Raw genomic sequence first — 15,056 nt, 5'->3', positions numbered from 1 at the left:
AAGATTATTCGAACACTTTCGCAAGCCACGATAAGATTACAGAAAAAGATACTTTTGCTGTGAATACGCGTTTCGTGGAAAAAATCAAAATTTGTACAGGACCAAGTAGCGTGGTTCGAGTCAAGCTGCGAAGGTCTTAAAGTTCGGCTGTACAATTTCTAGACTTATATTAATCCTATAAAATGAAAAGACCCAGAGCTCTATGAACGTTCTATCTAAGAGAACGGATCTCCTTCGGCGTAAATGGTGCTCCTTATCGGCGAACGACCGCAATATCCTAAATCTTTCTTTTCGACCGTTGCCACGTCGATCGAGAGAAACTATTCGTCGAAATGGACTATCCGTGGCTGATTTATTACGATGGAAAGTGAAAAAGAACGTGAACGAAGGGAATAGTTAACGCAAAGGATAATTTAAACTCGGTAAAACGAAAGAATACGACGTATTTGTTAAAGGATATTTAAGACAATAATAGAATAAGATCGATTTTCACACGATGTTCTTTGATTTTTCCAAAACCAGATTCTATCTGTGATAACGTTTCGATAATATCGTTTTATGCAAAGCAAAGCCATTTATACGGTTGACAGAAGAAATTTGAATCGACGTATGTATATTCCTGTATTTTGTTGTACGAGTTGCGAATAACCTGTTGAATAATAATAAAGATAATAAACGAATATGACAAAGGCTAGGCAAAGAAACTACACGTAATATTCAGAATTGCTAATTTCGTGCGTTTAATTCCGCGAAAATTGCACTTTTAAACGCATCGGTCTCGCAATTCGACCTGTCGGGCACAAAGAATTTTATCGAAAACATCGTTCTAACATTTCAATTTTACAAACGTTTCGCTCTGCTTCGTTAAAAGCTGCGCGTATTTGTAGATAGAAAATTATGCGCATACGTTAAAACGTATAACGCGCAACGGGCAACGATATACGCGTACGCGTTGCAAACGCGTTAAAAGCGAAAAATATCGCTGAAATTATTTTTCCATGATGAAGAAATCGTCGGACCTCTTACGAATACAAAAGATAATTCGTTAAGATTAGAATGTTTATTAATTTTACTATAACAAATTTAACAGTTTTATCATAGACGATATTAAAACATTGTTCTTTGTATCATTTCCTATTTACAGTCGCGATATCAGGAATAATTTTCAACCGTTTTAAGCATCGTTTACTCGATTAACTCGCGCGTAACGATATTTGTCGTGGAATTTCGCAAACAACGTAAAGCACACGTAACGATTCCTCGATAAATCGGTTAAACGACATTGTTACGATTATCACGAACACACCCGTTAACGATATTTTTTCCATTTTCAGGTTGTTCGTGAACAAAAGGGAATCGTCTCGAAAAAGAAAAATCGCTTATGGGTATCTGAGCACATCGAACGTTCAACGCTCGGTAGGTATTCGTAAAATCCTATAAACGTATTACAGCCATCTCGATCGTTTAATTCGATTAAAAAGATTTTCATTTTTAGAGAATTTATTCAACCGTAGTCGTTCGATGTGTTAGGTTGTCCGAGAAGTTTCTTTCGTTTTATAAGACGACAGTAGATGAACAACAGTTTCTGTTTTCTGTTATTTTATTGAATCACGTATGACCCATTTCGTTACATTTCTATTACTATGTTCGTGCATAATTCGATAAACTGATATAAAACAGAAAACATCGTGCGTTTATTATTTTTTTATAAAGCGAATACAACGTATTAGGTTGTCCGAAAAGTTTCTTTCGTTTCATCAGATGATAATAGATTTTTTTTTTATTTATTTATTAAAATTACAATCAATTCTCGCGTTGAGAATTTTCAGTAATTTTTCTGACGTGGCGCAGTGACATGGCTGATTATTTATAATAAGTTAGTACTTATTATAGATAAGTATAATTTATAAGTAAGAGTTATAAATAAGTGAATATTGCTGAATTTAGATAACTAATTGAATCTAGCGTTTAGGACTAGCGGGTAGTGCCTCTTCAGCCTGCGAATCTGGTCCGTCGTATCAAGTAGCCCAGTGATTAAGGGGTTTCGGTGTTTGTTGATTCTTTTGCTATATCTGTCGCTACATTTTGCTATTTCCTCTTCGACGATGGGTATCTTGAGGTCGCGGTGTATCGTTTCATTGGTTACATACCAAGGTGCGTCAATTAGGGATCTTAGCGTTTTCGATTGGAAACGTTGGAGTATTTCAATGTTGGAGTTACTTACTGTTCTCCATAGTTGGATTCCGTAGGTTTTATCACGGTCAGATGATAATAGATGAACCACAGTTTCTGTTTTTTATTATTTTATTGAATTACGTATGACCCATGTCGTTATATTTCTTTTATTATGTTCGTGCATAATTCGATAAACTGATATAAAACAAGAAACATCGTGCGTCTATTATTTCTTTCTAAAGCGAATACAACGTATTAGGTTGTCCGAAAAGTGTCTTTCTTTCGCAAAAAAAATTTTTTACAACGGTGCACCTTCGTACAAACGTAAAACCAAGTGCGTGAAATGTCGCGGGGTTTATCTCGACAGAACAAAACGTACGTAATTCGACAAAATAATGTAAAATAAAAAACTTATTATTTCCTCATAAAACGAAAGAAACTTTTCGGACAACCTAATAGTAGCGCGCGAATCGTACAAAGCGGATGAAAAGAAAAGGTAGGAAACTAGAAAAGTAGAAAAAAGTCCGAGATTTCATCGGAGAAGCGCGCTAGCGCGCGACGAATTTTCCAAGCGTTTTATCTACGACAAATGCAAACACCATTTGGCCGAACATCTGACAGTACAGGCGGTATGATCCCTGTTGAACCATGTTGATCGAAACGACAAAAGGTGACGCGTTAGCCTGCGTTGACAAAACGGTGCCACTCGAGTGGAATCGTGCGATTTCTCTTACCGTATCGTCGTTCGATCCTTCCATCGATTCTAATGGAAAATTGAAATTTCATTTCTGTTGCTTCTTAACAACGCGACATAACGAGAAATCGAACGACTCGTTGTTATTTCATTTCGCTCTATTTCCTCGTTTTATTTATACGTCTTTCGAAAAGCTATCGTCGATAGCGTGTTTAAACAGTTAACCGCGTTTCACGAATGAAACACATCGAGGTAAATGTTAATCTCGGTGTGCTCCATCTGTATATACTCGTCGTATAATATGAAACATTACCATTTACCGTAAAAACTCCAAATTTTAGTAAGAAGCCTTAAAAATGTTATTTAGTGGTACGTTCGTTTTGTATCGTCCGTAAAACTGCTTTGTATTTTACGAAGAAAAATTTGATTTGTTTCTTTGTCATATCGGTTATTCCCTGTACAACGCATTCCTTTTTATAAGCTCAATTGATTATTTTTACCGATATATCGGGTATACCCGAATTGTTTGCGCAATTTTGTCTCCTTGCAAATTGAGTGGATGTTTTACTGTGTGTGTCGGGTATTCCCCGATAACGATCGAAATACAGGGTGGTTGGTAACTGGTGGTACAAGCGGAAAGGGGATGATTCTACGCGAAAAAAGTCGAAAATATAGAATAACAATTTTTTTTTATTTTTTTTTTTAATTTTTCCATCGAGACAACGATCTACAGTGAGATCCGTTCTAACGAGACGCGATAAAGCGCACGCGTACCGAGCGAAAATTCAAAGTCGATTTTCTCGAAAACAAAGCCTGAAACGAAAAATTTGTATTCTATATTTTCCACTTCTTTTTTCGCGTAGAATCACCCCCTTTTCGCTTGCACCGCCAGTTACCAACCACCCTGTATAATACAGCAAATATAATACGATTCAGTTTTTCGGTCGAATGTGTGTCGAATAAATCGTCGAATATACAATTCTACGAACACGAGCTTCGAAAGTTGCTCGACCATCTACGAGTTCAGCCGTAAAACCTACGCGTCCCATCAAAAAACATTTTCCTAATTTTATAACAGTTATATCATCGAAAGCAAATCCACTTCACGTTGCTGGTGTGTTAGATTTGCGAAGTGCCACTTTGTGGGGTATCCTATTTCGAGAAATACCACACTGAGAAGATCCACTGAATTTCTTCTATCTTTTCACATTTTTCTTCTTTACGAATTTTATTATTTTGTTGGAATTTTACAATTTTGTATAGGAAATAATTATTTGTATAATTAATTTTTCCGAAGAAAAATGTAAGCCATCGTCGTTTTGGTTTAATGCGGTCGTAAAATTTCTAACAGAAACGCGTAACACATTTTCTCTGTGTTCGACCTGTATACTCGTCGTCGTCGCTTATTTTTATTCGCATTTTATTCACATTGATTTCTAAAACTAAATTCCACAGTTAACTGGTTAACAGTACATCGCGCCTCGTGAATATTTCAATTCATTTTTCTACGCTAAGGAAGTTGCGAGTCATCCGATGTGTCATTCGTCTGTCGTCTAACACGGACGAAGAAAAAGGAAGAATTTCTCGACATTTCACGCAGAACGAAAATTTATTTTTCGATATACGTTACAATTTTGTATTTTCTCCTAGAGATTACATGAGAAAGTAAAATGTACTATTGTTCGTTTTATTCCGCGCGATTCTCAACTTTTATAATCTCGCGTAACGTAACGAAGCATTGCAAAAAAAAAAAAAAAAAAATAGAAAAAGAAGGTAGAAAAGTAAAAACTGAAAAGTACGTTGTACATGGAAATTTCTTACGATTTCTGTTCAAACTCTGAAAATTTGGATTCAAATTAACGCGACATAGTATCATTTACATATACAGGTTGATAAGAAACTAACAACAAACCGAGCAATGTTTATCGATGTTTTACGAAATTTATTTATCGTACGACTTATAATTGTGTGACTTTTTCTTCGTAATTTCGTAGTTGATTGTTATTCCGGGTGTTTAGATATTTTTCATTCTGTGCACAGTTTCCACTCGGTCGTATCTTCCTTTCGTTGACAGACTTTCTCGAGTTTGAGGAAATTATGAGAGGAACCCTTACTTGATATGCAAGTTTTCTTCTTCGAGCGTTAAAAGTTCGAAATTTTCTTAAAGCATCAAGAGGATTTTCATTTGTCGAAACGAGGACGAAATTGGGACGTAAAACTTGGCGAGCGCCGCAGCATCGAGAATTAATGGTATTGTGCCTCGACTTAATTTATCGCCATGAAAATGCCGGTCTGCACTTAGCCGACCACGAACTTCTATTATTTCGGACTTTTTTCTCCTAATACTTTATATCGGGTTGGCAACTAAGTGATTGCGGATTTTATCATCAGGTGGTTTGACGAAATCCGCAATCTCTTAGTTGCCAACCCAATATTATTGTTCCATTTGAAACTTCTATTATTTAAAGCATCGTATTAAACCTTCTGTCCGAGTACAACGTTTCCAGTAATATTATACTGGATTATATATTATAAAAATTGTTATTCTATATTTTCGACTTCTTTTTCCGCGTAGAATCACCAGTTACCAGCCACCCTGTATATTAGGTTGTCCGGAAAGTGTCTTCCTTTTACAGACACGTCTTTTTCGACAACTCATCTTTGTACAAACATGAAACCTAATCCGTCGAACGTTGTGATCTTCAGTTTGACAGAACAAAATGAATCATAGGTAGTTCGATAAAAGAATATAAAACGGAAAATGTGCATCCATTATTTCCTTATAAAACGAAAGAAACTTTTCGGACGACCTAATAGTTTCGTATTGCCATAAACGGAGAAAATTCGAACTTTTTAAGGAACGTTCTTTAAACTAAAATTCGAAGAAAAATCAAATATGCATAGTAACTTTCTGCATTTTTATGTACAATATTCGTGTACGCGTAATTTTCGTCGTAATAATATCAACGATAGAATATAATCACATGCACGCGATAAATTCGATTGTTTGTTTAAAAAGAAAGAAATGAAAATTTCAATAAGAACGTAGTTGGCAATTTAATATAATTTCAATAGAATTTCGATAATGGACAAAGAATTTCATTATTTGTCCGGTAACGTCGTTTTGTCCATTTTCATAAAAGTCAGATTACGATTCCGCGTGCTTCTCGATTCGAAGCTTCGTCGAGTTTAATCCGGCGGCAGGTTTAGGCTACAGCGTGTTTCAAATTTTCCAGCCCTTTGTATGCAGAAAAATCATTCGGCCCGATGAACCGCGTAAAACGTAGAAGTTCACTGATTCAGCGAACAAAAATAAATCGCATGTAATATTAAATCGATATCGTCGACCCGAGGGCCAACTTTCTCTTCGGAATCTCGTATCTTGGACACGTCGAATTGCCGTCAAACTTTCGAAATTCGATATTTCCTCCGATTCAATGCTACACTCCTATGACTTTGATATTTGTCGATACACCGGTGTACGTGTAACGACATTTGCAACTTGGACACATGGAAAATCTGCCTCGTAAAATGTGCGCTAGCCTGCGCTCAACTGGATGATCGCCACGTTAGAACGAAGTAGCTTCGATAAATAATTGATATGCAGCGATATAAAGAAAATAATTGCGAAGTAAAAATTTGAACGTAAATCTTTCGATGGATTCAAAGGCGTAATAAAAGAAAAGTGATAAAAAGATTTCGAAGCAGAACTAGATTATTTGAAATTCTTTGACGAAAATGCAAAGGGGGTGATTCTACGCGAAAAAAGAAGTCGAAAATATAGAATAAAAAAATTTTTTTTTTAATTTTTCCATCGAGACAACGATCTACAGTGAAATTCGTTATAACGAGACGCGATAAAATGCACGCGTACCGAACGAAAATTTAAAGTCGATTTTCACGAAAACGAAGCCTCGAACGAAAAATTGTTATTCTATATTTTCGACTTATTTTTTCGCTTAGAATCACCCCCTTTCCGCTTGTACCACCAGTTACCAACCACCCTGTATATGTCGAGTTCTCATTGGGGTTAGGGGCGTGTAACTCTCCTCTTCTTCATTTGGATTAGCCATTGTTGTTACACGATATAGATGATATTTACTGGTACCAATATGATTAGTACAGAGTTTGACAAGCAACCGTGGCGATTAGATACTCGTGATACTAATGACAATGATCTTAGGTTCAATAACGAATCCACTGTCAATGGGACAGCAAATGCGCTTTCTTCCAAAGTCCAAATCGAACTGAACTTACTTGTCCACAATTCAAGTGCAACTCAACTTACTTGTCCACGGTACAAGTAGAACTCGACTAATTCTCTCAGTCCAAATGGAACTGCACTTATATACTCCACTCTATTTAATTCTTATATTTTTAAGGAGAGCTATACAATTACTCCATAGCTCTGTTAGCTAAAAACATTCATCCCGTGACCGTGACTACGTTTAGCCACCAGTTGTGTCACTTCGAGCCCAAGCCTACTGTCATAAATCTCGGGCAAACATAATCGGATTAAATGATAAACAACTATTTCCGAGTTTTATTATTTAAGTGCAGCTATAATAAAAAGTCTAAAGTATTGGGAGTCTTCCCAAAAATTCCAAAAGAAAGGCCCCGATGTCCTTTCATCTCCGACATATATATAGGAGAAATAAAATAGTATAGTAATTTTTTAATTGCACACTAAATTAGTATTAAATTCCATACGATATTTTCAAAGGTCTTATATCTTCGAATCTATCAGATTTGTCTTTAGATACGAAAGAAAATTAACAAAAATGTGACTTATTTTTATTAATTCCTTTGTACTGTTCGATTATTCCCCACTACGATACGGTTTCAACGAAGAAACGTTTTATCTATGTTCAGGTGAGAGTTTTGTGAAGCAAAATGAGAAGACAATCGTACAGCTCGAACGTGAATGCCGCAAGCTGTGGCGAGCCTCAGATCATCGTAGAGGAAAGCACATTGGGAGAAGAGGAAGCGGAATGGCGAAGGAACGAGTCGCCTCCGCGTTGCATGGACCCCGATTCGCCATCCTTAAATCCTTATCTATTGTCTCCCTGGAGAGAAGCAAGAAAGCACTCTCTACCGACTCCGCAATGTACTTCCGGGATAACCGCATCACAGGTACTGTCTGATGATCATATCGAGAAGAACATACTTACTTACGGGCCACATCCCCTTTCTTGATAATGTATTTTTAGTGTATCCTGTTAGCTTAACAAAGCATAACGTTGTCCAACGTTTGCATAATGTATTTGAAGAAAAAGATTGATCGTACCTTCTGATCTGAAAAAATAGCTCTGTTTATACGTTATACATTATACATGTGTATGGGAATCAACTAGTGTCTATACAGTTTCACATTGACAAAATAATTTCCAGTTACTCGAAAATAGTTGCTCGATTCAAGCAACTGTAGGCATTAATAAAATAGTTTCAAGTTACTTGAAAATAGTTGCTTGATTCAAGCAACTCTACGCGTTAACAAAATAGTTTCAAGTTACTTGAAAATAGTTGCTTGATTCGGGTAACTTGACCAGTCTGAATCGTCATAAAAACTTGGAAGGATATTTTAAGCAAAATTACAGGTTCACGTTGACAAAATAGTTACAACTTACTTGAAAATAGTTGCTCGATTCAAGCAACTGTATGTGTTAACAAAATAACTTCAAGTTATTTGAAAATACTTGCTTCATGCAACTGTACACATTAATAAAATAGTTTCAAGTTACTTGAAAATAGTTGCTTGATTCAAGCAACTCTACGCGTTAACAAAATAGTTTCAAGGTACTTGAAAGTAGTTGCTTGATTCAAGCAATTCTACGCTTTAAGAAAATAGTTTCAAGTTACTTGAAAATAGTTGCTTAATTCGGGTAACTTGACTAGTCTGAATCGTCATAAAGACTTGGAAGGATATTTTAAGCAAAATTACAGGTTCACGTTGACAAAATAGTTACAACTTACTTGAAAATAGTTGCTTGATTCAAACAACTATACATGTTAACAAAATAGCTTCAAGTTATTTGAAAATACTTGCTTCACTCAACTGTATACATTAATAAAATAGTTCCAAGTTACTTGAAAATAGTTGCTTGATTCAGGTATCTTGTCCAGTCTGAATCGTCATAAAAACTTGGAAGGATATTTCAAGCAAACTTACAGGCTCACATTGACAAAATAATAGGTTCACATCGACCAAATATTTTCGAGTTACTTGAATTCGAACCGTTTGATCGAAGCAACGTGACTAATCTGAATAGTTTAGTTGTCATCTTTATCCAGGACTCGCATAGTCGATCGACTCATTCGGAAATCACATTGACCAACTCAAAAATTGAAAATTAAAGGAAGGTAATTACGTTACAAGTATCGCAAGTGATGAGACGATATGCGATAAAAGTGGAAAGATGAGCATGGCGTTAAGCTCTAAGGAATTAGAAGTTTTGTGAGAATCAATCGTGTACTTGGACGATGAAATTGTGAAATTACGAGACTGTCCAAAGACGAAGTTGATCGATTTGACTTCCGCGAGGCTCGATCGTCGATACGACAGTTTGACGTTTGTGTCGACAGGTGAGACGACTGAGCGAGCGTGGCGGAGAAGGATCAGGACCATCACCGAGGGAAGCTGCTTTCCTGTCCACTCTCTCTCAAGCACCAGCTCCTCAACCAGGTGGCCGAAGACATTCGGTTGTTACGATTGCCAGAGTGCCACCGACTCTGTTTGGCCGTAATCGTCGCGAATCAATCGCCGCTTTTCCTCTTGGAGGCGCGACCAGAATATTGCCGAGTCGTCGAGACTCAGAGTCTAGAATATCCGGACCACCGAGCAACAGTGGAAGCACGCACAATCTTCAGTTGGACATTATGGACGATATCGCAGAGATGAAAGCGAGGAAGGTAAGGATTTTTCGTTTATTTTGGCCGCTCTATCTCCGCTAGTTTGCAGAGTTTTGCTAGTTTACAGTTTACAGAAAAACCGAGTTTAAAGTTGATGAAGTTCTATACGATCGTGCGAAATTAGGATTTCAAAGAACCGAATATTCGTTGCTCTCCAGGTATACAATTTTCATCCTATTATTTATTATTTTATTCTTTGTAACTTACAATTATTTACATCGTATCGTTCTTTATAACAATGTACGTATACGTGGATTCATCAATTACTTTTTTTTTCTTCTTTTTTAGATGAAGTTAGAACAATTATTAATTAGGCGAAAATTAACAGTTAAAATTACGGACGAATCGAATCGCCATGATTTTCATTCCTTGTTCGTCAGGAGCCTCGCTAAGGAAGCACGTGTTCGTCGGTGAAGCTTATAGCATGGTCGCGAAGAAGCTTATTTTTCAATTGGAATCATAAATTATTAAGCAACAACGTAGAGCGTACTTTTTAGAATTTTGCTTCGTTCCACGCTCGATCGCCAGGGACGTGTCGTAAACTCGGTATCTCCGCAGGGTAACTTGGAATTATATTACAGCGGTACAAGTTGCCGAATTTCCTCACCCGCAGAGATATCGTGATCTTCTCGGAAAACTCTAACATCTCGTGTTAGTTCAAGTAGCGTCGCATCTTTGTCAGAAGAAAGAGCGCCAAGAGCACGTGAAAGGCTGGTCGTGACACTCGCGGCATTCACACCTCGAATATTACTGGGAGAACACAGAGAAAGATTCTTGTTAACGTTCGAGCGGTTCAGATATTGTTCAACTCTCGCGCGACACGAACGTTGTTCAATCTTGGAACGCTACGGGCATTTTTCAACTCTGTTACGAGCAAACTTATACATATTCATTGAGAACATACGAAAGAATACGTGCCCGTATTCGTTATCACGCGTTTCTTTGTTAGAATTCGGATTTTTATGGATCGTCGTTATCGAAACAGCAAGCGTTCAGTTCTCTTCTTCCCTACGTGCTCATAATCTTGGCTGGTAACCGTCATTCGCTATATACATCGTTGGTATCGACGTCAAAGGATTAACAGAGACAAATACGTCCGTACAATCCGATTTGGTTGATTTTAGATCTTGCATCAAACGGATCTCTAAATAAACAGATAATTTCTGATTCTAAACATTTATATTACGACCATCTAATTATTAGGATATTAGATACATTATAAAAGAAGATATTACGTATTAAATAATCTACCTCTTCTTCCGCTTCTGAAATGCTCTGCAAACGCCTTTTGTAGTCGTTCAACTTCTCAGGTCACAGAAAAGAACATTACGCGTATTCCTAGCAATCGCTCAAAGACTCGAACGTGTGTGCTTCGATAAAGCTCGCTTAACTTTCATCGACACATCGATAACTTTGCGTTCCAACATGTTATCACGCCCTAGAATCCCTAAGATAATTTTAGAATTGGAATTTCTGTGCGAAACTGTTCCTTCGCTTTGTCACGCTTAACGGCTCGATCATCGAGACATGTATCGTAACGCATGAATTATGATAAAAGAAGAAACTGTCTTTCGAATAAAAGCAATCCGTTTGCCAGGTACGCTTAAAGATGTACAAGACGTCGACGGAGCAAGTGTGCGAGATACAGCCGCTGGAAGGTAACAGCTCCGCTCAACGTTACACTCAATATCCGAAACGACGATTCTCTGAAATGCCTGCTCCGTCGGTTTCGCCGACGTCTTCTCTCCGAAGGCGCGTCTCGGAACTGCCAAGAGCCGTGAGTGCATCGGTTTCCGGTGCTGCGGGCATCGTCTGCTCCAATACGGATCTGATATCGATCCTAAGCTCGTTAGCGTCTTCCGCGACGGAAATTAACCGATGCGGCGAGGAAGCGTCGAGTTCGCGGGACGATAGCAAATCAAGCTGGTCCGGAAAAACGGCCGAACAGAAACGAAATCGATTGAAGAGCTTCCGTTCCAACAGCTTCGACGTGTCGATATTGCACGGAGCCAAGGGTAAGCTTAGCGGATCCTCGAAAGCTGCCGCTTCGACCATTATGGCACCTTCGAATTGGTTCACCAAGAGACACCAACCGATGTCGAAGAAACAGAAGCCGGAAGATTTAATAACGGCCAGCTTAAGCCTTAAATTCGATAAATCGAAGGTAGTGAAGGCGGTGAAGGAAACGTTGGGTAAAACGTCCCCTAACAGCGACGTCAGACACAAAGTCGTATGGGACGACACTAGTGGAACCAAAGTGGACGCTCAGGTAAGTTGTATTTCTCGTTACGATATCGTTTCTTGTTTGAGGACCATCGTAGGTGAAAGGAGAAATGAAAAAGAAAATCGTAAATCGTAAAATCTCTTCCAGAGAATGCACTTTATCGTATAAATTAACGAAATCAACAACAACGTGTAATTAAGTAATTGCCGTTCGATATTCTTTATTATCGATATAGTTGAAACGCGGAGAAGATAATTTGCAATCATTGCGGACAATGTCGCAGTGACATTATTATCAATCGGTAATATCAAAAATAAATTCATACGGGATGAAAAGAGAGCGTCGAAAGTGGCCATTTTTAGATCTTCTTGCGAAGGGAAAATTCCTGCAAAATGTTTAAGAACGGCTCTCGACAAGCAACAAAAAATGTTATTACAATTCCATCTCCTCTTCGTTTTTTTCTAGATGATCAATGTGTGAAATAATTCTTCAGATGCTCTGCTGGTAAATGAATCGAAGTTTGTAATAGAACAAATGTGAAGTGCAGCGAGATCGTTGTTGGCTATTGTTCTACACCGATGTCGACAAAATAATTCTTCGACACCTCTATTGATAAATCAATTGTAGTTTGAAATCAAACGAATCTGAAGTACCATCAGTTTGTTGCTACGTGAGAACAATAGCCATCAACGATCTCGCAGTAATTCGGATTCGTTCAGTTTTAAACTTCGATTGATTTACCGACAGAATCTCTGAATAATTATTTTGCTGGCAAATTCTGCTGGTAAATCGATTAGAGTTTGGAATCGAGCAAATACGAAGTACAAGATCGTTGTTGGCTATTGTTCTCACGTAGCAACAGTCTGATGGTACTTCAGATTCGCTTGATTTCAAACTTCGTTCGCTTGATTTGATTATCGATTTATCAGCTGGATCAAAATTTAAAGAAAATGAAGATCAAGTGTAGCGCGTGAGTAAGTTTGACTTCTGCCTGATTTTTTCATCTCCTGCACTCATCTCTTTCAACTTCCATGTCACATTTCGGATAAAGCTAATAATTCTTTGTATCTTGATAGATGCTCTTAAACGTCCCGCAAGAATTTTTCGTTCGCAAGGAGGTGTAAAAAATGACCACTTTTTGACTTTTTTTTTATATTTTACGTGGAGGAAATCCGCACGGATGCCAGGATTTTAATACGAAATCTCGTTTCATAAAAATTTTCATTCAAATACGTAAACACATAATATTCATAAATTTGTAAGAACAATTTTGTTCGTAGGTATTGGGTAGCGCAATTGAGAAGATTTTAACGGCACAAAGGGGAAACGATACGGAGGCATCCGGATCGAGCGGAAAGCCCTCGGTATCTCCGAACAAACCAAGGTCAGGCAAAGTGGCAAGTTGGTTTTCAAGTACCAAGGACCAAGAGCAAACGGAATCCTGCGAACCGTCTATCTGTTCTTCCCTGAAGGACCTATTCGTCAAGTAGTATGGAAACACAAATGCGAGTCTCTCTCGTTTAATTAACGCTTCTTCATTTAAGGATTTATTCAGAGATTAACGCGACCTAATAGATGACTGACAATCTCGTTTAACTCAAATTAACGAGCTATACTTTCCTTGTACTTTCTTATTGCTAATACCCCTACGACGATATTCTTTTATCATTTCTGTCGATTTTAATCTCACACAAATATCCATGAAATATGTATGCAGTAGTTGACGAAAATATTCGAACACTCGTTATATGATAGAAGATTTTTACGAATATGTATTATGTACGTTGGTCTTTTTCTCACTTCACTGTAATGAGACATGTCTATCATGATTACACCGGTAAAAATTGAAACCAATTTGGAAATGTATATATGGAAGTTAGAAGATGCTTATTGCAAACGTACACGTAGCAAAAAAATAATATACAGTGTGAAGAGTAATTTTAAACATATGATTGATTAGGGGTAAAAATGGTCCTACTAAAAATATTGTGACTTATTTATACAATAAATAATTAACTGTCCAAATATCAATGGTAATCAATAAGCATCTTATAATTTCTATTAACGTTTGTATTAGGGTGTTCCAAAAGTTTCTTTCGTTTTAGAAGGAAATAATAGATGCACGACACTTTTTGTTTTATATTATTTTATCGGAATATGTACGATCCATTTTGTAGTAATAGAACAAAACGAAAGAAACTTTTGGGACAGCCTAATGCATTTTCAGATTCATGAAAAGCTTCAACAAAATATTCATGGAAAGTTTCTGTAAGCGTCCGAGTACTTTCGTGAGCCACTGTATGTATAATAATTCGTTACAATGTTAGTGATAGCTTGGAAAGCGAACTATTTTTATTGTACATCTTTTTACTTTCCATATTACACTCATAGATACTCTAAAACGCCGCGATACTAACTCTTATCTATCATGTTTACGAATGCGTATTATTCGTGAAACCGCTTCTGATTTTACGGAAATTTTGCAGTCGCTTGATGAATGAAACAGATTTGTTAAGAGAATCACATGTTATAGATACCTGAGCTGTGATTTATTTAATATATCTCTTCTAATTTGTTATCCTGCAACATTTCCATGTTTAACGACGTTTTTAAATTAAATTTCACGAGTTTATTTTCCTTAAGCTAAAGACGATGCTCGTGAAATATTTATTTCTAAAGTAAAAAGTAAAAATATAGCTTACATATTGCTTGTATTTAATCATGTATTACGATTAATCCTGTTGCGATCCTCGTATATTTCAATTAGGCTCTGGTTTTAGTAAACAAGAAAGATTTATAATATCTTAAGAGGATGTTTAGCATGAAATAGAGAAGTCATGCTAATAAAAAGTTTTTCATATTTTTCTTCAGGTTTAAAATATTTTTTAATGTTGTGAAAAAATTGGGTTGAAAATGAATAAAAGGATGCAACAGGGTATTTAAACAAACTAATATCTCTTATACGAATAAGTTGAGTGAAATATTATAAATTATTTTCACAAAAAGACACCCATTTTTATTATTGCTTTCTAAACAAAATTCAATATGATTTGC

The 15,056-nt window shown here is 36.9% G+C and overlaps 1 protein-coding gene across 1 annotated transcript; it reads left to right on the top strand.

The window, feature by feature from the left end:
- Nucleotides 1–7,741: 7,741 nt before the first annotated feature.
- Nucleotides 7,742–14,065, top strand: LOC117235445. Its single transcript, XM_033497471.1, has 4 exons — nt 7,742–8,002; nt 9,452–9,778; nt 11,376–12,047; nt 13,283–14,065. The coding sequence occupies exons 1-4, from the start codon at nt 7,763–7,765 to the stop codon at nt 13,490–13,492; spliced, it is 1,449 nt and encodes a 482-aa protein (XP_033353362.1). The 5' UTR covers nt 7,742–7,762; the 3' UTR covers nt 13,493–14,065.
- Nucleotides 14,066–15,056: the final 991 nt, after the last annotated feature.

The sequence above is a fragment of the Bombus vosnesenskii genome, unplaced genomic scaffold (assembly GCF_011952255.1).
Source record: "Bombus vosnesenskii isolate JDL3184/JDL3185 unplaced genomic scaffold, Bvos_JDL3184-5_v1.1 scf7180000013316, whole genome shotgun sequence".
NCBI classification, from domain to species: Eukaryota; Metazoa; Arthropoda; class Insecta; order Hymenoptera; family Apidae; genus Bombus; species Bombus vosnesenskii.
The sequence above is the reverse complement of the archived record's forward strand: the minus strand, read 5'-3'. Positions and strand labels throughout refer to the sequence as shown.